The sequence below is a fragment of the Amaranthus tricolor genome, chromosome 5 (assembly GCF_026212465.1).
Source record: "Amaranthus tricolor cultivar Red isolate AtriRed21 chromosome 5, ASM2621246v1, whole genome shotgun sequence".
NCBI classification, from domain to species: Eukaryota; Viridiplantae; Streptophyta; class Magnoliopsida; order Caryophyllales; family Amaranthaceae; genus Amaranthus; species Amaranthus tricolor.
The window spans coordinates 19,439,107-19,466,271 of NC_080051.1; the positions used below are offsets into that span (position 1 = coordinate 19,439,107).

A 27,165-nucleotide genomic window follows, 5' to 3' on the forward strand; every position below is an offset into this window, starting at 1 on the left:
CATGTTTAGAGTTGAGGTGTAGAAGTAACTCTACGAACATATTGTAGCCAAAGTAGTTCAACTGTGGTAGAGGCTACAACTTGATATTCAGCCTCAGTTGAGGACCGTGCTCTAGTTCTTTGCTTTCGAGAGGACCATGAGATAGGATTTGAGCCAAGATATACATGTATAGCTGGAAATGTAGTCCTCTTATCTCTAGCCCAATCTGCATTAGAGTAAGCATGAAGAGACAAAGGTGTATCTTTACAAAGAACTAAGCCATAATTAATTGTGTCAACTAAGTATCTTCTTCAATGCATTCCAGTAATCATCAGTTGCAAAAGCTATACCTGGACGTGTTAAGCCAAGGTATTGCAGGCTAGACCAATTGTCCATCAGCATTTTACTCTTGTGAAGGATGCTAGGATATACTGTCTTTGACTGAGAACCAACCTTTGATTAGAAAGTTGAATCTCAACTCACAAGAAGTAGGTTACATCACCAAGATCCTTTAAAGAAAACTAAGCTGCTACTTTGGCAAAGAACTTTTCAAGTAAAATATCATCACAAACAGTCACTATTATATTATATACATAGAGTAGAACATACATGGGAAGATCATGTTTTACGTAAATGAATAACGAGGAGTCAAAGATAGAGTTTTGGAAACCCAAGGACAGCAAAAAAGAGCACAATTACTCAAACCTAGCTCGTTGAGGTTGTTTAAGCCCATATAGTGCTATGTTCAACTTGCAGACATGATGCAATAAGTAGCATCGGTTTTACCCATGAGGTTGACTAACAAACACATAACCATGTAACTAACCTTGGAGAAAAGCATTATTAATGTATAACTATCTCAATTTCCAGCTATTGACAAGAGCAATAATAATAATGATAACTCGAATGGTAAATGGCTTTCTAAAAGTATAACTAGACTAAGTGTTTCATTATAGTCAACACCTTCACGCTGATGAAACCCTCAAGTAACAAGTCGAGACTCAAGCTTTGTACTGGGTAATAACACTAGTAACATTACGCTTGATTCGATAAACCCATTTTGTGCTAACAACATTTTGAGCAGAACATGGAAGAATTGAGTCCCAAATTTTAGTTTTCACTAAGGCATTAAACTCACAGTCCCTAGTATTTATCCATTTAGAATCTTTAAGAGCCTGAGAATGGATATTTGTTTGACTTCTTGAGATGTTAATTGGGCCATAAAATTCATTCGCTTAACAGGTTTTCGAATGTTGTTTCGAAGTCTAGTGATCATATGCTTAGAAGTTTTTTAGGTGGGGTCATGGGAAAGGAAGATGAGATGGAACATATTTTTTAAAAGAGTATTGTGAAGTTCTAGGACTCAAGGAAAGCTCATTTGTGTTTGGCAAAGGAGTTGGAGGAGGAGGTTGAGGCTTATTGCGAAGAAGAGGAATATCCAGGGGACACCAATCAATACTGATGGTAGTTTAGAATCATCCTCTTTTTGTTTGAAAGAAAATTTATGTCTTACAAATTTCACATGCCTATAGATTTTTTGTGTTTATGACACACTCAATTGATTTAGGGTCCAACTTATGATGAGCATTTGGTTTTAACCAAGGAAAACATAAACACCCAAAATATTTCAGCTTATTTATTTGATTGTTTAGTAAATGATTTTAAAAATTGCAAAATATTTTGTAAGATAGGAGTAGGCATGTGATTATTTAAGTAAACAGGAATGGAAAAAGCAAGTGACTAGGATATAAGCATGATGAAGTAAGGACAGTCCAATATCAACAATGTGTCTATGACGTCTCTCTGAACAACCATTGTGTTGTGGTGTATGAGGAGGGTTTGTAGGCCAAGAGATTCCTCTAATGACAAAAAATCCTTCAAGGCCAGATATTTAGTTCCATTATCAGAATAGAAATGTGGAATAGATTAATGAAAATGTTTTCAACAAAAGCTTTATATTGAATGAAACTTGCTTTAGTATTAGATTTGTGTTTGAGATTATAAAACCAAATGTGCTTTGTAAAGTGATCAACAAATAGTATATAATATTTGTAACCATCAAAAGATGAAATGGGATAGTTCCACAAATTTGTATAAATGTATCGTAAAGGAGTAGACGAGATAGTGGATGTAACAAAAGGCAAACGTTGCATTTTATTAATATGGCATGAATTACAGTCACATGATATCTTTTTAGAAATGGAATAAGAATTGAAAAAGAAGGATGGTCTAATCTATGATGCAAAGTGAGCAAACTTAGAGCAACTTGACTTGTGTAAGCAATTGGAGTTGAAAAGAGGACTTCGTAGACACCTTGTTTACTTGGACTTTAGACTTGTGGACAACTCCTTTACAAAAAAAGAATTAGATGAGATTTCAAGAAGAGCATTATTATCATGAAAAAATTGAGAGATAGAAATAATCTTACGAGAAATGGATTATGGCATGTAAGACATTAGTTAAGGTAAGAGACTAAGAGGTTGAGAGGAAGCATGTAATTAAGTTGAACCAATATGTGCAATAGTAAGACCCTTAGTCCCTTACCATTACCAACACGTAACTCTTTTGTGTTGTCATACAATTTGTGTAAAGAAGGGTAGCAAGATCATTGATAACATGATAGGAAGCACCACTGTCTAGTAACGTGACATTAGGATCTGTACCAGCAATTGGGGCAGCATTGGCTTGTGGTTTAGCATTCAGACCTCAACCTCAGTTTTCTTAATAGTTGACAGTGGTGTGACAACATGAAAGGTTTGAGTGAAGGCTGCACATTGAGAGAGAACATGTCCTTTCTCGCCACATCATTGACATTTTCCAAGGAAAGGCCTTGTAGACGATTGGTAGACGCAACAAAGTTGTGAAAAAGTTTATCATGGGAGACAAGGGCGATTAAAGTTGTTGTGGGTGACTTAGTAAGGGATTGAGATTCTTGCTTTTGAATAGCAAGTTCTTTGTTAATCAACTACTCATAAAGTTCTTCAAAACTAATTGGTGTGTCCTAGCTACTAAATTGTTTTGATAAACATATCATAGCGTGCATCCAAACCTTCTAATATACGTTTAATAGGATCTTAATGGTCCAGAGGTTCATCCAGAGATGATAACACATCAAAAATAACCTTAATAACATGCATGTATTCTGTGATCGAACTTGAAGCTTTGGAGATTGACTTGAGTTGATCTTTCTTTCGCTTAATATGCCCCCTACTCATCTTATTATAAGTATCTGCGATTTTATTCGATAGTTCTTTGGATAATTTGGCTTGTAATATTAAAGAAATAAGATTTGGAGATAAGAGTACCAACAAGGGCACCAAAGAGCTATTGATCTTGGCAAAACCAAGTGAGTTGGGCTGGGTTTACTTTGACGATATTGTCGACAATGATTATAGTAGGTGGTGGGAACAAGTTCCATTAACGAAGCTTATCAAGTCATGGCTATTAAGAATGGCAGTGATTTGAAGCTTCCAATCTAAATAGTTTTTGGAGGTGAGTTTTATGGCAATGTTAATGGAGATTGTCACAAAAGGTGTGGTTGGATCTTGTGGGTTGGGAATATTTTAAGTGCCAGAGGTTGCCATTGGAAGCGTAAAATCTAATACCATATAAGAGTAAGAGAAATATGAATTGGAAAGCTTGCTCTCATTAATCACATATTACGTTTAAGTACAAAACTAAGATAGTTATACAAGATCCTATAAACTCTCTAGTATTTAACTAACAAACAGGGATATACAACTAAAATAGAATTTCAAAAATTCAAATTACAAAAGTTTTTTATCCTAAGGTTTTATAATGGATAATAATGTTTAATTCAAAAATTTTGATCATGTGATATGATAATACCATAATTTATAATTTTATAAGTATGTGTTGTTTTTTAAATGTAGAGCTGTTTGGCTTTGAGATATGAAGGTTTGAATTTTCGTGAATCAAGGACTATGAATCATCCGGAGCTTCATGTTTCGTATGGTGAATGGATGAACTTTGCCGAAGATGCTTTTAACAACAGTTTTTACTCTGTCACTGCAAAGGTATATTATGATTCTTACTGTCTATATAATGCATGTTCTGGTTTTAGATAGATTTCATAATCAACTTTCATACTGCAACTTTTATATTATTGACCGTGTTTTGTCTATATATGATTGCGATGTTTGAAAACACCTTTTTGTTGAATAGCTTTTAGTTCTTAAAGGAAAAGTTCTTGGGCCCTCTTATGGTGAGAAAAAGGTGTAGAATGATGAAGAAAAACTGAGTATACACACACAAGCAAAAAAAGATGAAAGCTTTGATGAACAAGACACACACAACAATATAAATAGTATCTTGGACACTTTCTGCTCAAAAGCAGAGCCGTTTTGAAAAATTTGGGGGCCCTATGCAAAACTTTTATTTTCCGTCTTATTTATAGTAAATATATTTATTTTATTAATAAAATTAACATATTTCCTTTTTTATTAACTTATTCATATATGGGAAAAAGAGGGGGCCCTATGCGATCGATCACCTTACACACCCTCAAAGACCCCTCTGTCAAAAGGGATTATATTTCATCAAAGATTCAACAATATATTCATGAAATACCACTCTTAATCAATGTACTCTCTTACTAGTGCTTAAAGTTCGCTCCTTTAATAGAGTTCACATACTAATGCAAAGAAGACTCACTGGGCTCTTCAAACTCTAATTCTCTCTTTGGAACAGCCTCCACACATTACCTAATACTAATTTAGGTCCTTTAAATAGCTCTCAATATCAGCACAGGAAGATTTCCCACAAGGAAAATACGTGTCTAATATCACGTATCACTATCATCACACTTGGCTATTAACATATGACCATCATCAAAATTATATTTGGCTTTCATTACTTGGCCCTTATCACTATTGTTTGGGAGCTCACTCTTCTTTACAACTTCTTTCTTAAAAGTTGTTGCTCTTCACTTTCTCAAAAGGAACTTCCTTCTTCTTGCCTTTGAGCTTTTCCCAATCATCACCCTCCATAGTTGGATTCTTTATCTCCTTTAAAAGCTTCAACTTTCAAAGGTCTTTGTTCAACTTTCTCCATACATATTGAATATGGCCTCTCTTGTGGCCAAAAAAAACACACTTTATCCCCATATCCTATTCTTTTCCTCTTGACTTCGATTTCTCACCAATACCCTCTTTAGATGGGATTTCCTCAATTACTTTTCCATCATTCATAGATGGACTATCTGCTATGACTTGGTATTTGGGGATAATGGTTTACGAAAGGTAATTAGATAATTTCCATATTAGGGTAATTAGATAATGGACTATCTGATACCATGTTTGCTATGACTTGGCTACTTGAATTAAACAATAAATTTGGGAATGAAATATTGAAAGGACAAAAGCAAAATGATATTATAATATTGATGAACAAAGAAAGATTACAACCCTAGAAATGGTAAAAGAAAGATAAATGAAGCACTTCGAGAAGCTTGAGGTCTCCTAAAAATGAGTATAAACTCATTCACAATTTGCTTACTAATTTCTTGATGATAATGAGCCTCTAATTCCCCTTATTTATAAGAAAACTAACACTTAAAACTAGCTTATTCCCCAAGTTACTCCTAATATGGAAATTAACAAATTACCCTTTCGTAAACCATTATCCCCAAATACCAAGTCATAGCACTATCATCAATAATCTTACCACCTTCCATAAATAGTATCTGATCACCATTTCTACCAGAGTGCCGAAATGCGGTAGCGGTAGCGAACACAATGATGTGGTAACAGCCAACAGGGATAATGTGGTTGTGGTACCGCCAAATGACGGCCCAACCACATGTTTTTTACACCTTTACGATTTTGAAAATACCGGTAAATTTGAAAACCTTTACGATACAACTGTTATGATATAGTAAAACCTTGTTTTTGCACTATGATTATTACTACACCTAGTAGCTTTTTCTAGTTTTTCTACTCAATAACATATTATCACTAGTCTTTATTCTTCCACAATTGTTAACAAGCTCTTCTCTCTCTTTAGAACTTTATTAACAAACTCCTCTTCTCTTGTATACCTAATATTTTTCTCTTCTAAAAGGTTTCAACAAACCTCAATGACTTCAACAAGCTCTCCACTTCTACCATCATTCCTCTACCAAACTCCAAGTTTTCCCCTCTCGGAATACCATAGAAAACAACAAGCTCTTATACCAATTTAGAGGAAATGTTCTTTGACCCTCCAATAAGAACCGAGTATTCTCACACACAAGCAAAAGAAGATTAAAGTTTTGATGAACAATGCACACACAACAATATAAATGATGTCTTGGACACCTCCCCTCAAAAGAGATTATATTTCATTAAGATTCAACAATACATTAATGAAATACCACTCACAATCAATAAACTCTCACTAGAGCTCAAAGTTCACTTTTTAAATGTAGTTTACATACTAATACCAAGAAGACACCCTAGGCTCTCCAAACCCTATTTCTCTCTGTAATAGCCTCCGCACATCACCTTATACTAATTTCGAGCTTTTAAATAACCCACAATATCAGCGTAGGAAGTTTCCCCACAAGGACAATACCCCTTGTTATTATAATCGTGATTTTATTCTTTAATTCTACGATTTTATGATCCAAAAACAAGCAAGCGGTTCAGATCGTGGGTAAAATCGTAACATCGGTAGATTCCTTGGATCCAACTACAATAGAATTTTGAGAGATAGGATCATAACTTGATTATACGATCCAACATATTTTTCTTATGTGCCATCTTTCACTTATTTCTTTCCGTACACACATGTTTTATATATTCCATATTCACAATTTATAAAAATGAGGTTATTTTTTTTATTGATATGAAGTTTTCAACTAATTATTGAAAATTTTCCATTCTTTCTAAATAATGGAGTCAAAGATACTTTAACGCACAAATTTAAGCTTTAGAAATGAAATACTATGACTAGGTAAGCTAGTGAATTGTTTAATACTTGATTAAAATCATGGCACTTCGAAGCTACTTCATGATCCCACATCTCCTCCCTGGCATGATCTTGACTCCCTTCATCAAGGCAAGCTAGTGAATTGTTTAAGACGTGATTAAAATCATCTCCAAATATGAGTAGTTTGGCTCTTGTATTGACAAAGTACAAATGGTAGTAGACTTCGTTAGCTAGTTATAGCCTTTTGATGTGAGATATTTTTTAATAAATACTAACACATTCATGATGTGTTTCATAAATATGAAAGTGGACATTTAGTAGTAAGCGCCCATGAAGAAATATTTTGAATTATTATGCAAGTAAAATCTAGTGCATTCTTAAGTTTTGGGCCTTTGTCCATCACAAATTAGTCAGTTTGTGCATTTGTTCTATATAAAAGTATAACTAAAAGTTAGAACTTAGAAGAGTCTACGTTTTCAGAAGATAAACTAAATTGAGATTCTCAATCTCAAACTCTTTTCACAACCTGGTGAAGATAACTGCCTAGCTTTTTCTTTGGTTTGATGATAGTATGTTCTTTGTTTGAAAGTTTAATGCTCATTTATTGAACCCTCCTTTTCCTATCAACAACAAAGAAATGTCTTGGAATCTTGTTAGTGGCACTGGCTTGACGGTACTGGCTTTGTATTTTTACTGTCCTTGATTTTGATGGGCATATATTTGTGGTTTGTATATGTGTTATTTTTTTTGACTGATTCCTAATGACGCTTTCAGTCTGCGTCAATTGAGTTATGGCATTGACAAGGAATTCTATTATTTTTGTTTGAGTAAATAAGTTGTGTGGCATGTACTGAATATTGTACATTCTATCTTATTGAAAGAACATAATTTTAAAATGTTGGTCATTTATTAGAATCAGAAATTTTTTTTCAAGTATTCTTGCAGAAAGTCAGAAACAACCTGATTTTCTCTTTGATTTGTAATATCTGATCATCTTTGTCGCATGCATCTGGTCAGGCATGCGAAAATGCTCTTTTGTGTCTTAATGTAAATGGCAACTTCATTAGTGACAAACTTGCTGGAAATGCAAAGACCGTGAGGAAATTACAGAGCCTTAAGGATATGGCTATCAGATTATGTACTTCCCATTGTGGTATGCTTCATGCTCTCATACACTCTTGTTTGTCACTTGTCTTGATATTTGAAATCATGCCTCCTTGATTCTTTTCATTGTCCATGGTCGATCCTTATAAGTTTATTCTTCACTAGAGCTCTTGATTGTGAGTGAGCTTATGCCTAATTTATAGATGGATGAATTGTTAGTCTTAGCAGTTTTACACTATGTTGAAAATTTGAGAGGTTAAGAGCTTAGTTGGCTGAGTAGTGGACTTATGGTCTTCCCATAATTCTGGTCGAAAGCTATTGGGTCTGGTTCTGTGCTGCTTAATGCCACAAAAGAGGCTAGTTCTACTCTTACATGATCTTAATAAACAACTTACAATGTACTCAGTTTGATTAATGTCTTGATTCAAAGTCTTATAGTCCTTTGCATTAGGGACCTTTCTCCCTGGTTACTTTCTCACTTTCCTAATGTTGCTTTTTGCTTCATTACAAGGGCACTAATTGTGATTGTTACAGCTCTCTGGCTCTTGATGTCTTGAACTCTACAGGGTTTACAGAACAAATATGTTATATTGTAGCCCTTAAATGTGCAGCCTGGAAGCCACCTCATTTATGGCCAGTCAACTGAGGGCCATATCCCTTACTACTTTGGTGATAAGGCCTCTCCTGAAAATTGAGGATCAAATTCTTAACAAATTACTAATGAAAGTCCCAGACCATCTCTGCAAACTAGATGTGGTACGCTTTCAAGTCTAGTAATGTGTTTGCCCTGATGAAATCCTGAGTCATTCTTTGCTAGTTCTTGAATTCCATCTAATGAAAGTGAACCTTCATTAGTTCTTATTCCCAGTTCTAAGACATGGGACTCAACTAAATAAACCTTTGATCAAACAACTTATGTCCAATGCAAATCACTTTTCCATTCAGTATCACAGTTTGCTTCATGTCATTCAATTTGCGATGTTGGAAGGACAATTTATAGGCTCTCAACCTGTAGCTTGTGCAAGTTATAAATTGAAGTAGTTAAGAGGCTTCATACAGCACAATTTGTGATGGTCAGACCTATATATGTTAATGAATTTTGTCTATTCCTTGACTCGTATGATAACTTAATCTCAATAACTGGATTATGGTTGAAGATCATTTTGCGTGATTGGGGAGGAGTAGGCAGTATCTTCTAGAACACTGGTTGGAAAATTGCTAAAACCAGCCTATCCATGAATCAATCAGGTGCTACTTGCTAGAGTGGGCACCTAGTCACACCATCCATTTTGTAGTTTTTCTTTGTCATTTGGACCTAATAATCCATACATATGACTAATAATTGTAGCTTAAAGTTACATGTGCCACAAACTAACCACATGCTTCGGTAAAGTCTTTAAGATTTGATTCTAAATTTAACATGCAAAGCTTACTGCCAACTATTCAAATGCCTCAGGCCTCAGCTGTGCCCTATAGAAAAAACATTGTAATAGGTAACTGAGATTCAAGCTGTTCTGGGACCGAATTCTTTTTCTGGGTGTCAGCATTTTTCAGTCTCTGCCTTTGCTCATGTTCTAGGATTGAACTTTTTCTAATCGTAAAGTATTAAAGTATACGAATATTGCTCAAAGGAGGTGTCTTTTACTATTTATTTCTTTTGCTCTAATATTTCAATATTTGTACCTGATTTCTTTGGTTTTCCTTTTTACCTTTTGGTTCATGGATGTATTATATTGCTATCTCCCCCGTATATCTCTTCCATTGGCAAAACAAAAGGTAATCATATCAAACCGACAAACAAACAATGCCAGAGCCTTAATCCCAAAAGGTAATCATATGCGATAAAATAACTGTTGAATTGCTTCGTTTTTTCATGAAACAAAAGGAGTTATTTCAATAAAATTGGCTTGATGATTATAATGTTTTTGAATCTTAAGTCCATGATTTTATGAATGCTTCTTATTGTAAGAAAGCTAATGGTATTTAACTCAAAATTAGTGAAGCTGAAGGCATGGGATGCAGTGCTGTACCTTGCGGAGTTTGATTTTTGTGATCTTTTAGCCTAGATTTGTTATTCTTGGTTCATCCATATGCCTCAATGTATAGATGTGTCAGGTGCAATATAAAGTGATAATGAATGCTCTATAGGGTATAAGACTTTGAATGAGCTAAATTGTTCTTGTATACTCCATTTCTGTATGTTTTCTTTACAATGAATACACGTGTAATACTTTTATTCAGTCAACGGTAATCTCTCATCTGAATTCTGTTATCTGGTTGAATGATTTTTTCATTGTAACCCATAGAAATATGGTTTGTTGTTTGTTAACCTGTACCTTTTTAACATTTCCAAGTTTCAATTGTTGGTTATCAGTTCAAGGTCAAGCTGCAGAGTACATGAGAAAGAAGACTTTGAACCTTAAACAATCTTTATTTTCTGAAGAAGCAGAGAGTACAGCAAGCATGTGCTTCAGAGATGGGATCAAACAGCAGAACATACGTAACTTGTTACGTCTCAAATATCAGTAGCAAATTTTCTGAGACTCCAAACTTCAGTTGATGTTTGTCAGGTTCTACCAACTTCTCTTATACTTACACTTTATGTATGGTTGTGGATTTAAAGACTGGTATAGACATTAGATGCTTTAAATTTTGTTTATATGATCTGGAGTAGGAAGCCTTATTATCCTATTCTGGTTTGAAAACAGAAATGGTGAACACTCGAGTTTGTCTTGCTGATAAAAATTCTCATATAACCACTTTCCATTTCCAAAGGAGTCATAGGTTCAAAAAACTTCTTTCATGTTCAACAACCATGTACTTGTCGTTGCTTTTACAGAATTTATTTATTATGCCATTGTTGCAGTTTCTGTTTGTGTAGGATATTTTTCATTGGGAACCTATTGGTGAACTTTGGTTGAGCAGTTGGTCTGTTCAGATTTGTAGACCTTCAACATTCAAACTTTCCATTGGTTTCAGGTTTGTTGTAAGTGCTTGTTACTTGTATTCAAGTTACATTATTTAGAATATATGATAATGCAATTTTCAAGAATTTCCACTTCACCCTAGTGCATTTGGTGTGTGCATTGGACATCTATGGATTGTTCTTCTCTTATGTAGTGATAAATGTTTGTTTTACCTTAGCTTATAGTCTTGTTCTGTGAACAAAGAATAACTTTACTTTACAAGGTTCTAACTTCTAAACCTGGTTTTTCGTTTTCGTAACTTTCCAGAGCATAGGAGGTGAAAAACGGAGACTTGAAAATTCTTGTCATTTTTCCCTTTTGATGTAAGACCAAGCATTTTGTTAGAGTGATTAGTCATTAGTGAAAATTGATATGCTTTAGGCTAATTTTAGGAGGACAAATACACGGAAAGATGAGGAAAGTGATTCAAGAATGTGGTTTTTCAACTTCCAAGGTCATATTATGGAGTTAGAAGAGAGTCATTTTGAATAAGGAATAAAAGCTTTGATTACCGATGAATTGTTCTCTCAATTTTGCTTTTGATAACATGATGATTTCAATACATATATCTCAATTATTGAAGAACACCAATTGGTTTTCAGGATTTTCTAACTTTATTATTTCATTGAATTATGTTGAATGTGTGTGTTTAAAAGGTGTAAAGCTATAGATATATACAAAACACAAGCACAATTAGGTGAGGGGCAATGATGTTGGTGCCCATCATCACAGTATTCGATTGAGGATATTTAGGAGAGATAAATGTAAAGAACATAAATACAAGAGAACGTACAACAAATTTGTGTTGACTTTTCCTTTTTTCAACACTCCCCCCACCCCACAGCTTGGATTAATCTGAATGAAATCATAGCTTGCGAAGGCGATTAGATTGTTGAGACTGATTTTTAAATATGAAAGCCTTAGGAGGGAGGTTTTTGGAACCCATAAATGAAGCTAGAAAGGGAAGTTGGTATTCAGCAAGGTAGTTATAATCTGTTAAAGTTGCAAGAAAAGATTGCGGATGACGTTGTACACAAGGGAATTGTTGATAAGAAACAAAGGTACGAGCTTGTTTCACATTTCATATCAAAGAAACCAAGAGCCGGATATCAGTATGAATTTCAGTTGATTCAGGATATCTTCTTATCCAACTATTTTATATGGAATCTAGCCCTATCCAAGCATGCATTAGGTTAGGCCTATCAACAATTTAATAGATGAAGCCCTCTATTGAGTGTTCCCTTCATTGAATTAACCTAGGTACAATCATAATCCAGGGCAAACCAAAAAGTTTTCCCCTTCTCCCTTTTGGGGGCATTATCAATAATCCTGAGATTTTCAATCACAGAGAAAGAATACAAGGTTTGATGCCAATTGTTCCTAGAAAAGACAAGAGAGATAAAAGTCTAATAGCAGTCAAAGTAACATCATATAACAAGGAAGTTACAGAGACCAACAAGCAGTCATGTAGGCTACTGAAAACACACACATAAAGGCTTAGATGTGAATGAGGGAGAAATTCGACCAAAAAGAAAGATTTCAGAGACTAACTATTCTGACAATGAAGTTCAGTTCCTTCTCTGCTCAATCTTAATCTTCATCTATTTTTATTTTTATTTTTTTTTTCCTGTATTAAATTTTTTCTGCCCACTTCTTTACATTCATGCTTGCTCTTTGAGCCTGCAACAATTCAGAATATAAAGAATCCAGTTAGTTATTATCTTTGTGCAACATTTTTATATTAAGTTTCCTTTAGCCACATTTTATTAGTAATACCTCTTTTTCCCAATCACAACGCATGGTGATGATCGCTAATATCACTGTTTGGACTGCTGTTCCTCCAAAAATCATTCCAGCCCACATGCCCTATATTCATTAAAAAATTTCAGCAATTCATTTTTTAGAGAATTAAATGATTTCTAACCAAACAAATGGAAGTTTCATATTAAGGGAAAAGGACCAACGAATTTGGTGGTTTTTAGAGCAAAAAGTTTAGAAGTTGGCTACAAGAAAAAATGAGATAGCTAGTGAAGTATTTACCATAACTCCTTGATTATATTTCCACCCCAACAAAATCCCAGGAGGCACTCCAAGCAAATAGTAGCATCCGAGATTTATATAAGCCACTGTGCTTTGCCAACCTGATCCGACTGCAACACCTACAATTAAAAGGGCCATATAAGTGAGCATATTAGTTTTAAATACAAAACTTCTTTGTCATAGAAATAAGGATGTTGTGAATAGGCTATAACAAGGGTGAAGAACAAACAAGAACAAAATGCACAAAGAAATACCAAAAACAAAGCACAACAACAGTGGACAATAAACACAATATTTATGAGGTATCTAAGGATACCTTCCTCTCAAACAAGGATTACCTTTATTATTATACTCAACAATACATGAATGACAACCCATACAAGCTTTAAAAACAACCTCTCAAAGAAAAGACCTCACCTTTAATGGCGGTCTCACTCAAACAACCTAATACAAAGATGAAGGAACTCAAATGGTGTAAACTCTAGTTGCCTCACTTGTATTAGTCTCTCTTCACTCCTAATAATGCTCTAAGTCTCCTTATATAGTCATACAACATATTAGAGAACCTTAGGACAAATGGCTAAAAGCCCAAGCAAAACCGAGAATAAAACATAAGTTGTCGCTGAACACGTGCTGACCCTCGCTCAACCTGAGCAGCCCTGCTCGACCGGACGAGCGCCACATTAGAGCCTTCTATTATTCTCTTGGTGAACAGCTCAATCGTGCCTCCTTTGCTCGAACACTCGAGCAGCCTTCTTTGGCACTTCCTTGCGATCATCAAGACACACCAAATCATCCACCTTAATCACTTCATTAAGTGATCCAAACTTCAATCCTCCATAACTCATGACACTCACATCTTCACTCTCAAGAGTGCAAACTAAGGCATGGACAACTAAGTGATCAAAACATTACCAAAGTCATGGAAATTGGCTCTTGATTCAACAGGAATTGATTTATATAAAGCAAGGGGGGGACATTGATCACAAATCGAAGTCACAACTAGTGTGACTCGCTTCAGTGTACCAAGATATACTTGAGATACAAATAAGAAAATAGAAGGCAAGATCTAAATGAAAATTTTTGTATTAAAGATGGTTATAAGATAATCTAATTTAATTAAAGATGTGTTTGCTATTAAGAAAAAAGTGACTATGTGTGCTTGTTATGGATTTCATTGTATGGTTTGAAGTGAGCTACTCTAGAATGGTAAAAAATTGAGTCATGTGTTAATGATATGCTTATGGTAGTGAAAGACAAATTAAGGGTTAAGAAGGTGAATGAGATCTTTAAAGGGGATTGAAAAGAAATAGTTGGGCTCGACGTAGAAGGTTTTTAATACATAAAGAATTTCTCATATGTTGGATATAGATGCCAAGTCCTGTTCTTTCCAATTGATGTATCGTCATCCTTCTGATCTCCCAAGTCCAAGGAAGATTATTCTTTGTCATTTACGTCAAGGTGGAGATTCGTTGAGTTGGTGTCTTATTGTACATCAGTCATTTTTTATTTTATCAAGGTTAGTTGTTTTGGAGGATCATGGATGCACTTTTGGGGAATAGAGCTAGGTAGGCTTGATTGCCCAAGCAGCTTAGGATGTGTGTGATGAACGAGCTAGAGCTTGATGAAGTTTCTTAAGTGTGTTTGGGCAAGCAAGTTGTCAAGGGATGTTTCCGTGACCACTAGTGATTGAATGAGTGCTTATAGAGAGAAATTCCTTGTGCTTTGGGGTAAGATTAGTGAGGGATTCTTGTCAGATAGGATTCAGAATTTAATTACCATAATTTTTCCTTGAAAATCCTTTACTTTAAATTTTTGGAAAGCAAATTTTTGTGTTTGATTAGCATTTTGGAAATCGCAACAAATACATAAATTATTAATAACTAACGTATTGCCATGATCATTAAATTTATATAAGTTGTGAGAATAACTTCCATTAAAATATTAAATCCTTATGTCATTGTATTTTGATCATTTTATAGGGATTTTAAGTTGTTTTGCTAGTTAGTGACAACCTAACAAGCTCACAATACTAAACAATTATTAATACAAACTATTCCAATTTTTTTTGATGGGATTATATAGTTTCCAAGGGGTACTTTTCCAACCTTCCAACTTCACGTGACTTCTTGCATAATTTCTTAGTTTTTATTTTGCATTGTTATGTGTAACCATCTACCAATTGCTCATATTTTGCAAGTATAAGAGAATAATAATCGAAATTCGTAGATAGAAAAATTACCTGATAGAACGGGCTGGACACTGTTAAGGAGAATGGTAAAGGCCAAGAGGATAGAGAGTTTCTTGACTTCCTCAATTACAGGTGGGCTGGTCGAGAAAATATAAGCAATATTTTCGTGAAAAAACAAGACCAAAATCCAGAAGAAAAGTCCAATTGCAACTGAAGTTATCACTGCTACTTTGGTTGCAAATTTTGCACCTTTTCCATTTCCTGCTCCTAGCTCGTTTGCAACCCTTACTCTATTCATTTTTCATTTGCCATACCATCATTGAAAAAATGAATTTCTCAATCAAATATATAATCGATCCAATCCACGAAAAAAATAATAAATCATTTAAATATAGAACATGCTATTAGACTTGTAAAATATATCATTTTATTAACTAAATGTCATTAAGTGTTCCTTCTAGGGGGGTTTAAGGGGTTTAACAATGCTATTAAGGGACTCCCTCCTAAGCAGAGTTTTGAGAGGTTGAGTATACGCAACCTTACCCTTGTTGTCGGGTGAAGTTAACAAGATTCAAACTCATTGGCCAATTACTTCTTTAGAGTAGCATGATGTTTTGGTTGAATTACTCAGTAGGAGAGGGTCAGTTAAAGTTAAGAAAAATTTTCATGCTTCTACCATTTATAATACTCTTTCCGTTCTTTTTTTTCTTTCCATTTACTTTTTGCACAGTTTTCAAAGAAAATTTCAAGTCTCAATATCTCTAAATATGTATCATCAATAATTATAAAAAATATATGATAAGAAAGTATACATAAAGACGAATCTAACAAGATTTCACATGAATATATTTTATCCTTAATATATCTCTTAAAAACCTTAATTAAATTTCTATCTCCTTGAAGTAGAATGTTCCGAATGAGAACATTAGAAAACGTAATTTTAACAACATATTATATCTTATGGGTACTAGAAGTATGAGGAGAAACAAGAAGGATAATAAAATATTAAAAGTTTTTAATGTTGAGTAATTGTTGATTGTTGGGAGTAATGAATTGAAATTATAAATTACAATTATATGAGAGAGAAAAATGCAAAAAATCTCTTAACGTATATTATTAACACATAAAAAAGAGAATTATGTTACTCTTCAAGGTAAAGTTGTAAATATGTAATGCTATTTTAGTTAATTTTATTAAAAAAACATGTTCAAAAATAGAATCATTGATATCAAGAAAACTTTGTGAAACTTTTATTTAAGGAAAATGAGAATAACAAATAATAAAAAAGAAGAGATTATTTCAAATACTCCTAATTGTTTATAAAATTTTTGGTATTTCAAGTTGACACCAGTGTATTATATTCACAGTTCAACCATCTTTTCTATAATTGCAACCTAAAAATCTTCAAATAGTGCTCACAAATTAAGAATTGCTAGCTGCAGCCCGCATGTCTGTATACTGCCACTTTTTTTGTCACAAATTATGATATAAATTTTCCGATTATTAATATCATTATTGGAATAAAAGTATAAATTACAACTTTCATATTTGTACGTACATGAGCATGGGATGGGTTATTTTTTAAGGAACATAAAAGTATAAAAAGAGTATTCACGATTCATTTGGTTGTTGATACTAAATTGTAATTTTAAAAGTGATTTATAATGTGCAGATTTTCATAAATTATACAATGTCATTCCTATGGTGATGTCATACTAAAGTATTTTACTTATTCAAAACCATCTAATACTACATCTCCATATGGTAATGTATTGAAAAAATTTTGTGAAGAAAATAAAATACTTTAAGTAAAAATAAGTATGACTATTAAATTTGTTAAAAGATTTTCATATTAAAATTACGCTTAACTTTTCATTATCATTTCTAGATTTAATATTAATAAATAAACAAGATGTCAAAATTTTATACAAACGCATAGACAACGTTGGTTTTATAAAATGTACTAGGTGCAATAATATTTTGCATGGATTATGATTTGTGAAATAATTTTGGAACATAATTTAAATTTGAATAATCATAAAATAATTTGATACAAATAAATTTTGCTAAGTGAAGGAATTAACTTACCCAGCACCAACAAAGAATGCTAAAGGAATCATCATCTCCCATGAACTGATGTTCATACTAAGGAACCAAAAAAAGGCGTGTTTAATTAGATAATAATTTTGGAAAGAACAAAAAAGAAAAGAGAGAAGAAGAGAAATAGAAGGTAAGTTTTCTCTATTTGAGTATTTGTATAGGAGGAAAGAAAAGAAAACGGAAGAGTGAGTATAAAGGAAGGAGAGGGATTTGAAGATTTCTTGTTTGGATAGTAAAATGTGAGGAAAGAAATTTATAGGGAGGGATTAGATAAATAAATTTTGTTAAGATTTCAATTTTTCTAATTTGGAAAAAATTTGAAGAGAAAATCTTTCTCTTCCCTTCCTTTCTCCCTTATACCAACAAGAGTTAGTTTTGTTTCATTTCTCTTCCCATTTCCCTTTTCCTCCTTTTTTTCTCTCCGAAAATATAATCCAAACGTAGTGTGAATCTTTCAACCTTTATAGAGAAATTTAACAGTAATAAAAATTAAAATTATTTCCTCAAAATCCTTCCCTCTCTTTTTGTTATCCAAACAAGAAATCCTTTATTCGTCAAAATCTCAACTTCCTTTCCTCCCATTTCCATCTATTTAAACAGATCCTAACACAAAAAGTGGCACTAAAAAATCCAGCCAGAATTAAAACATAATATGAGGGCAATGGAAAGAGACACCATACCATATGGATAATGCATCCAGGGCGATCTTTGCATTCTTCAGATTTCCAGTCATCAATATCAATATTTTGTAGTACCAATTCTCTAAGCTGTTTATAATAAACAGTACACTAATTACTATAAGCAATATGTATAATCAATTATGTAACTAAATTGTCAAGCTCATGAACTAGTAGTAATCAAAGAGGGAGAAAATTACCAAAGCATGACTCCAGAAGAGATGGAGAGCTTGAAAAACTCCCAGAGACCAGAAAAGGCCTCCATTGAAAACCCAGTCCAAGTTTGAGGACACCCTCCTAAAGCAGTGTAGCTAAACAACCCGATAACCATGACCCACCAACCACAGTTTAGGGTGATGGCTACACCAATAATTCCGAACTTGAACACCAACACAAACAACCAGGACACAAATAAATGCACCAGCAGTGCAATCACAGAGACACACGCAACGACTCTGGTTTTAAGCTGGCATTGCAGGAACCTTTGTAGAGGAAACTGAAAGGCGAGACTGAAGTGAAATGGCAACATCCACCGGGCCACCACACCAGCTAACTCAGCAACATCGTCGGGTTGGCCTAATAGTTTCAACATAGGGGTTGCAAATATGTATAAGGGTAATAGTAGAATGCAGCATAGGAATAACACAACCCATGACCTTTGTAAGTAGACTCCCAACATGTAGGGTCTTTTTGCTCCAAACGCCTGCCCACATAACGTCTCCAAAGCACTTGCCATTCCCAACTTTATGAATAGGAAAACAGAAAGAAGGAAAACAACAAATAAGTTATTTTAGTAATTAATATATGTTTTATTATATAGTCTTAAAATTTCAGACACATGAAATACGATTGATAGTGTGTTTTTCTTCAAAGTTAGGTATGAATGACTACTAGTTTTGTTCTTTAGTTCTAGTTGATGTATTTTATTCTTTGTAGCATGCCTTTTGGGGTATTTTCTTCACTGAAAATTAACACTGTATTAAGATAGAAAGAAATGGAGAAAAAGTAAGGGGAGGGATTCAAAAGGATAAGGGATCTCTTGTCTGGTTAGCAAAAAGGGAGGAGAAATTTGAAGGGAAAAGATTTGGAGGGAAAATATGGAAATTTAGTTAAAAATACAAGTTCTTTTAAAGTGGAAAGATTTAGAGGTAAAAAAATTATTTTCTTTTCTTTTTCCTTTCCTTTCCTTCTTTTCTAAACTAATAAAGTGTACTCTCACTCCTTACCATTTCCCCTTCCGTTTCTTTCTTTTCTCTTCTAATTTGCTATTTAAACATAAATAGCTAATATGTGACAATCGAAATCTATGACCTTAAGGTCATAAAGGTGAATATCCCACATTTATACCGAGCAGCTTAGATTAGACGGTAAACAAAAGTGTTCGACATGCTATCAATTAAGAGCCCGTCTAGTATGAGACCGTCTCACGGTGAGACAACCGCAAAACAAGAAACCCATAAGCTAAAAGTTTCTATTATTGGGTTATTTAACCCAAGCATGAGACATGTCTCACGGTGAAACCGTCTCATACAAATATTTGTGATTAATAACTCATAAAAATGACCCTTCTTGAGCCGAGGGACTCTTTGACCGCACTTTACTATATGGGTATGAGCTGTCGTTTCTCTTCCCTTCCCAGACCCTGACCATAGTTTTCTATGAGCGGGATACACCGGGTATGATGATGATGAACTCATAAAAATGACAAAAACACGAAATTCCAATCATGCTGATCTGTGTATGATAAAATAATGTTCCATTAGCATATCAAACTAACACTTATTATATTGGGTAAAAGTCAATCAAGGAAATGTTTTAGCCAAGCTTAGCTCATGATGCAAATCAGCATTCTTAACTCACCACCTCAATCAGCATACTGTGATTTGCTATTAAAAGGTAGAAAAACTATCTTATTTTTCCAAAAAAACACTTCATAAGATATGAATTTGTGATAGAAATAGTACCAAAAAACCATAATCCAAGCCACAGACCACATTAATACCAATAGCAAAGGCGGCAAGCTCAAGATCACCAAGGTGGCCGGCAAAAGCTTGTGTAGCAATCAACATACCGTAGCCTGTAATTCGACTGATGATAGCCGGACCAACGATGTGCCATAACTTGTTGGATTCTAAACGTACTCTTTCGACAAGGGTGTTAAGTTCGCCATCATAATCATCTCCATGATTAGTATTATTAGTAGTATTAGTATATTGCAATACTTGATTTGATGATTGAAGATCATCTGAGTGTTGCAAAAAGGGAACCGTCTGTTCTTCCAAATTCTTGGAGCTAGCCATGACTTTTGTTAATACTAATGTCCTAAGTTTCTATTCTTTAAGTAAATACAAATTTTAGTTTGTTTAAGTTTTGAGATAGAGAATGGTGAAAGATGTTCATGGGTCACATTATATAATCTTGCTTCACCTAATAGGTATGACTTGGCCTTCTGGTCTATACAATTCTCTAAAATCAGAATTCTTTATAAAGGTGACGATTTTAAACAATATTATATATTCTATGGTGTTATTAGCTTTTTTTTTTTGGTTTTTGGTTTAATGTTTGGCTTTTAGCTCTTTGGTTAGTCATGTAAACTTTTTTATTAGCTCTTGGCTTTTTGGCCTACTTTAATTCAACTAAATAATTAGCGGCCAATAAATAATTTTTATCAAACATCATAAAATTTGGATTAATAAACTGCTAGCTTATAAAGTTAGCTTTTCGGTCAATATATTTAATTTGTCAAATCAACCAACAACTCCAACTAACCAAATATATGAATGTAACACATATGAATGTGTCATTTCCAACTTATTTAAGCCAGTGTGCTATTGACTAAACCTTTATTGGCGGATATAATTATGAAGAGAACAAGGCATATTATATTAACCTCATTAAAGAATTATTTGGAGATGGCCTTTTTTTATATCTTCTGATTCTGATTATCGTCTGTTTCATTGACTCTTGATTTGTAAATATGCAAAGTCACATTCTGCAAATAATGTATTCAAACGTTTTGCAATTCTCAATATAAGTTTCTATTAAATTTCTTAAAGATGTAGGAACTACCAACTTTGATCCTCATTCCTCTATGCTGTTTTGACATTTTTTTCCTTTCGTCATGTTAATTTGAAGTTGCAGAGGCCCATTTGAGAGTATTCTATAAATGGGTCAAAGTATTATTTAAATAAAAAAATAGTGAGCTAAGATTTGAACCTTAATTAGAGATGAGCATGGTTAGATCTCAATCGGGTCTAGCAGTCTAGCTAAATCCAGATTTATAGGGACGAGCATTGGTTAGATTTGGATTGGGTCTAAGACATGGATTCAAAACAATTTTTCTTGAAAAAACTATAAAAAAATACTCCCTCCGATCCTTTAATTTAGTCCCATTTCCTTGGGCACGCATATTAAGGGTTGTGTGGGGTCCATGTAAAAGGTGGTAGTTGGGTATTTTTAAGTAAGGGTATTTAAGGGTTTACGGGGGTAAATTCGTAATTACGTGTGTGAACTAAGGGTATTTAAGTAAAAAAGGATTGCCAAAAATAGAAATGGGACTAATTCAAAGGTTTTGCCAAATAAGAAAATGGGACTAAATTAAAAGATCGGAGGGAGTAGTATTTAATTTTCGTTCATTTGTATAAAATTATTTAAATATATTCAACTAACAAGGATTATCTAATCATGTATCCTAATTGAGCGATCAAATATATAAAATTTTTCAACCTTCAAGTTATTAAAATGAAATATTCATCAAGCCTTTTGATTTTTATAGTACAAATATGACGATTATATTTCAAATTACATAAAATGAAAATTTTCAATTTTTAAATCACTTAATTTCCAAAATGTCACAAAGTTTTAAATTAAACAAATTAATACACATAATAGTTTTTATATAATTCTTAAAAGGAAAAACGAACTTTCACTGATTTCCTAACAATAATACGAACTTTCAATTAACCATGAATAATACGAACTTTAACATGTGTTTTCCGCTGGTATACTAATTTACTTGTAACCGGCTAAATGTGGTGAGCTCTCTTTTTTAATTTTTATTTTGGATAAAATTAAGGAAAAGAAATAGAAAAACACAGTACCATCTTCCTCACGCATCAGCTGGTATGTAAAGGTAATTCTTGAAAATATTTTTTAGCACTTTTGGAAAACATTTTGAAAAATATTGCTATAACATGTATGGATTGAGGCTATAATTCTTGAATAGAAGAAACTTTGTTACACTTTTTCATTATATTGGATTTTCAATACATGAAGTTCACTTGAATACTTTACATCTTTCTCCCACTTAAAAAATTTGCAATCTTATGCCTACATTTCAAATCAAATCATGAAACCCTAATTGATAAAGAAATTAAAAATTAACATTAAACAAAATAAAGCTATTGGAAAAAATAAACTAAAGCTATTGAAAAAAATAAACTTACTTGCCAAAATGCACATCCATAAAACCTCTCACCAACCCTTGTTCCTTTTATGACTACTTGTAATTTAGCATGAACACCATGTTTACATAAAGGAATTCCTTTTGTAATTGATGTTGTAGATTGAGATGATGACGAAGGAGAATACATGTTAAACATCAAATTACTTTAGAGGTTCAAATAAAAATGGAAGAAAAAAAAGAGAAGTTGGAAGAAGTAATCAAAATGAAAGAATAAAGTGAGGAAATAAGGTAAAAATCTGCAAAAAAGGAATGAAACTGATGAAGGAGATGAAGCCTGCTGTCCAACGGTTTCTCCCGGTTATAAACCGGTCAGGTATACCAGCGGAAAACACATGTTAAAGTTCGTATAATTCATGGTTAATTGAAAGTTCGTATTATTGTTGGGAAAGCAGTGAAAGTTCATATTATTCAAGGTAATTTTTCCTTTTTAAAAAACATAATAGTAAAGGGGTCTATTGAACAGATCTGGATTGGATTGGGTCTCACAAGTATGGATTTAGACCCTAAGATTAAGGACCTTGATTCGATCCAAATTCTTAGGGTTGATCAATAGTTGAATCATAACCCTTAGATTAGGGTAGAGTTGAGTCTAGACCTTTAAGGTCTAACATTCATGCTCATCGATACCCCTAAATTCTAATTTAATCACTAAGTCATAGTTACTCATTCCGCCCTAACTAAGGTCCGCCTTCTGGATGTAAGAATACCCAGACATAGACTATGGTTGATTATTGATATGATCTCCTCATACAGTTTTATTAATGAATGCATGTTACTGGTCTGGTGTTGAATGTGGGTGACACAATGAAGTAATTGACTATTATATTTTTGGAAACTCGTATATTCACAACCATCTGAATCGTGCTTAGATTTAACAATTGAATAAAATCAAAACATCTATATAATATCATTATCAGGTTGGGCAACAAATTGTAGTTTGACTACGTCATGATAACTTGGAAAAATACTACGGTTGCCGTAAGATCGCTCAATGATTTTTGTAGTCAATGCAGATGGCTTTGCGGTTATCTTCATTTGCATATCAATTCAGAACTTTTATAGTTGTTGCAGTTTCTATAATCATTATTCTTCATCAACTGATTTTATTTCACTTATACTTCTCTAGTATGATATAAATATAGTGAGATTTAATTTTATTCATCTAAATACGTATTTTTATAATATTAATTTTGTAGAGTTTTTTATTATATGAGGTTAAAAATAGTAAAGATTAAAATTATTCATTGAATAGGTAAAAAACAGCGATGTAACAACTATTAAAATTAAAGGAAGTACTACTGTTGCAATACGATGATAGGGTCAATATTTTTCACATATTCTTCAAACGAAAAATGGAATAAAATAAGATTATTATCAAAAAAATTGCCAAAAAAGCTTCGGAAATTTTTAATTCCTAAACTAAAATAAGTGTCTTCATGCCAAAGCTAAAGTCAGGCATGTTCGCCGTTATTAACAAACCAAGAAACTGGTCAAAAAAAGACAAATTCTTTGTTTGCTGTTACAATTAGCGAACAAAAGGAAAACAACGTCATAACATTGGAAGTAGAGGTGTTCATTTGGGTCATCGGGTTGATTTCGGGTTAGATGCTTCGAATTTTAGGTTGATTTGGATCATTTTTGAAATTGGGTCAAATCGGGTTCGATTTTAAGGTTGGGTAAACTTCGGATCATCGTGTCTGTTTTGAACACTTCTAATTGGAAGGGACGAAAAAATCAAGTTTGTTTGCTGTTATTAACAACGAATAGACTTTGTTTTAATATTTTTGTCCCTTCCAACACTATGACATTTCTCCCTTTATTAGTTTTAGAAACAGCGAACAAATAATTTTGACTTTTTTTGACCAGTTTTGTTGTTTTATGTTCTTTATTAGCTTAAAATATAAAGACGCTTATTTTGGAAACTAAAATTCCTCAAACCATATTTTTGAATTTTTTTATAATAAAATTATTCTTTTCAACTTTTCATCTTTAAACATCATTTTGTACATCTAAATAACAATTTAATTGGCCCTCCAGTAAACCAGTTAACCAGTTGTACAAGTGGGCAAAGCCCATAAAAGTAAATTGTCAGTAAGTCTTGTATGAGACCGTCTTAATGTGAGATAAGCCCATACAAGCAATGCATTAGTTAAAAAGAAAAATTTTAAATAACTTGTCTCGTATGAGACCGTCTCACCATGAGGCGGACCCATATAAATAGTCCATTTTCTTAATTGATTACTTTAAGATCGTAAATAATCGTTTTAAGGTCATAAGCAATCACTTTAAGACTATAAAAAATAATTATTTTAAAATTATAAGTTATCACTTTAACATTATAAGTGATCACTTTAAAACAAAAAATGAGTATTAGGCCAGCCCAATATAAATGGTCTCACCGTTAACCCTGTTCATTTAAGAATTAGTGAATTTAAAAACAATAAAATTTGAATTGTATAGGGAAGCATTTTTTTTAAGCATTTGAGTTGACTCATTTAAGACCGTCTCATGATGAGACGTTCTTAATAAAAAAAATCAGTAAAATCTTGTTGATATGTTCAACATCAATAGTCAGATCATCTTCATGAGTCATGACCATGGTAACCAGTTCATTCCCTACAAATTTAATACCCTCCACTTTCTATCGCTCAATAAAAACTCTAAGCCTCTTTTGGTCGAAGACATATTAAATATTGGTATTAGAAATTCCTTTTTAGTGTTAATTTTGATGAAATCTACTATGTCATTACTATTTACTAAAGTAATGAAGCAACTTAGCTTAGAAGGTAGATTATAACATAATTTTTAACATGCTTAAATAAATTATATACATAATTTTGAACATGATAATTTATGGATATTAAATAGTGCTAATAAGAATGATTTATGCCGTGCAAATTTTAATAAAGCGTAATGCCATTTTCATGGAAATTAAATTTTACTCAAAAAAATTTTTTGTTTATAGTTTTTTTATTTCCCATCAATTTAACTTTTTCAAATAATAATTCATTGAAATAAATTTTATATAGAGAATGAGATGATTAAAAGTAGTATCAAAAGACCGGAATCGAAGCCGACGATGACATCAACACCGATGGCGAAGGCAGCAAGCTCAAGATCACCAATGTGGCCGGCAAAAGCTTGGGTAGCAATCAGCATACCGTAGTTTGTAACACGGCTGATAATAGCAGGGCCTACGATGTGCCACAACTTCTTGGACTCTAAACATATTGTATTATGTTCATCAACATTATTAATATCTTCTTGATGATAATTCTGTATTTGAAGAGCATGATCATCATCTGATTGATCATTGCTCTGCAAAAAGGAAACCATTTGATCTTCCAATTTCTTGGAGCTAGACATAATTTCTGTTTTTGTACTATACTTAGATGTGAGATTGAATCACAAAATACTTGGAGATAGTTTAACTCTATATAATATACTACTTGACATGTTAATGATTTGTCACTCGTCATATTATTGAAATATCTCACCCATAATAACTATGATTAGTGTATGAAGTTATGGCCCATCCTAAGTTATGAGATTTTTTGCATATTGATTGTGTATATAATTAGTGTGTTATAAGCAAATGAGCTCACTCACCCACATGACTAGCCTTTTGCATGATTTTTTTTTATCTGTCCTATAACAATATTATCAGAACCGGACTCAGAGTGAGTGACCTAGTCGTGATCCAACTAGGACATTAGCTTTATGGGGGTAAATTGATATGGTTCATTGCAAGGTATGAGACTTATCTCATATCAATTATGTATGTAATTAGTCTTTTGGGTGAACTAAATAATATTCCAACAAAGGTCAATTGTTTTAAAACACTTTAAAAAAATGTGCATACTAGGGTTTTAATCAAAATTAATGTTCTCACATAGAAAAATTTTATCAACTTAATCATAACACATATTAGTATTTATAGGTATATTTATATAGAACTTAAATAGTGATAGTTGACAACATTAGTGAACTTTGTATCCACGAGATGTTTATTTGGATAATCGGACTGATTTCGATACATGTGTTTCGAGTCGGTTCAAAATCGAGTTTTATGTCCACATTGATTTTTATATAATTTTAAATTTATTTTAAAATCGAGTTAAAGTCAGGTATATATCAGATCGTCGAATTTGTTTTAAACACCTCAACATATTAGTAAGGCTCATCTATTATTTTTTTAAAATGAAAATATGAATGAAAATTTAAAGTAGCTTAAAAGAAGATATTTGGCAGGCCATATTCTAGAAGTATATTTTTTGGTACTACACTTTTTTTGAACTTTTATTTCTGCTGAATTCAACATTTACGCAATATGTTTCTCACTAAAGCTTTTTTGTATGATATCCTCCTCATCTATAACGAACACTTCAATTAAGTCTCACTCACATCATCCACCTCGAAAACAGCTTAGATAAAGTCGTCCAAAGTTGATCCTATTCAAAATATTTCAAAATTAATCTTTATATATAAATCAAAATAGAATTGTCAAACTCTTTAGTAATTATTTATACTCAAAAATTATAATTAACTTAAACTCAAAATATTATATCTGAAAACCGCCTAAAGCTAGAATATACAAGTCTAAGCATAGATGTCACATTATCATAAAATTTTTGCCTCCAAATTAATATGATGTTGTCACATTTTCTTTTTATAATATAAAAAATAATATATATTTTTTCATAAGAAACTAAA

The 27,165-nt window shown here is 32.8% G+C and overlaps 2 protein-coding genes across 13 annotated transcripts in view; one reads left to right on the plus strand and one right to left on the minus strand.

Annotated features, from left to right (window-relative positions):
* The window catches only part of LOC130814117 (protein DOUBLE-STRAND BREAK FORMATION), a 34,104-nt gene extending 8,229 nt beyond the window's left edge, over positions 1-25,875 (plus strand). For 5 of the 12 annotated variants that reach the window (XM_057680129.1, XM_057680136.1, XM_057680131.1 and 2 more), the window contains 4 exons: positions 3,873-4,016; positions 7,927-8,062; positions 10,388-10,583; positions 10,722-12,215. In XM_057680129.1, coding sequence (XP_057536112.1) covers positions 3,873-4,016; positions 7,927-8,062; positions 10,388-10,542 — 435 coding nt within the window. In that variant the 3' untranslated portion in view covers positions 10,543-10,583; positions 10,722-12,215. Of the gene's footprint in view, positions 1-3,872; positions 4,017-7,926; positions 8,063-10,387; positions 10,584-10,721; positions 12,216-22,551; positions 23,414-25,481 lie in introns of those variants that run through there. The other 7 variants (XR_009042300.1, XR_009042304.1, XR_009042302.1 and 4 more) reach the window with 6 other exon arrangements.
* LOC130814116 (protein DETOXIFICATION 27-like) lies at positions 12,202-20,364 on the minus strand. The gene is made up of 8 exons (XM_057680128.1): positions 19,952-20,364; positions 18,188-18,729; positions 17,991-18,077; positions 17,299-17,355; positions 15,262-15,500; positions 13,020-13,138; positions 12,756-12,845; positions 12,202-12,659 (listed from the first exon to the last, which is right to left on the minus strand). The coding sequence occupies exons 1-8, from the start codon at positions 20,285-20,287 to the stop codon at positions 12,612-12,614; spliced, it is 1,518 nt and encodes a 505-aa protein (XP_057536111.1). The 5' UTR covers positions 20,288-20,364; the 3' UTR covers positions 12,202-12,611.
* Positions 25,876-27,165: the final 1,290 nt, after the last annotated feature.

Coding starts and splice junctions, on each gene's coding strand:
- LOC130814116 (XM_057680128.1), bottom strand. CDS start 20,287: ATGGCTAGCTCCAAGAATTTGGAAGAACAGACGGTTCCCTTTTTGCAA. Junction 15,501..17,298: donor GCATTCTTTGTTGGTGCTGG/GTAAGTTAATTC, acceptor AAAAATGAATAG/AGTAAGGGTTGCAAACGAGC. Junction 13,139..15,261: donor TGTCCAGCCCGTTCTATCAG/GTAATTTTTCTA, acceptor TTTTAATTGTAG/GTGTTGCAGTCGGATCAGGT.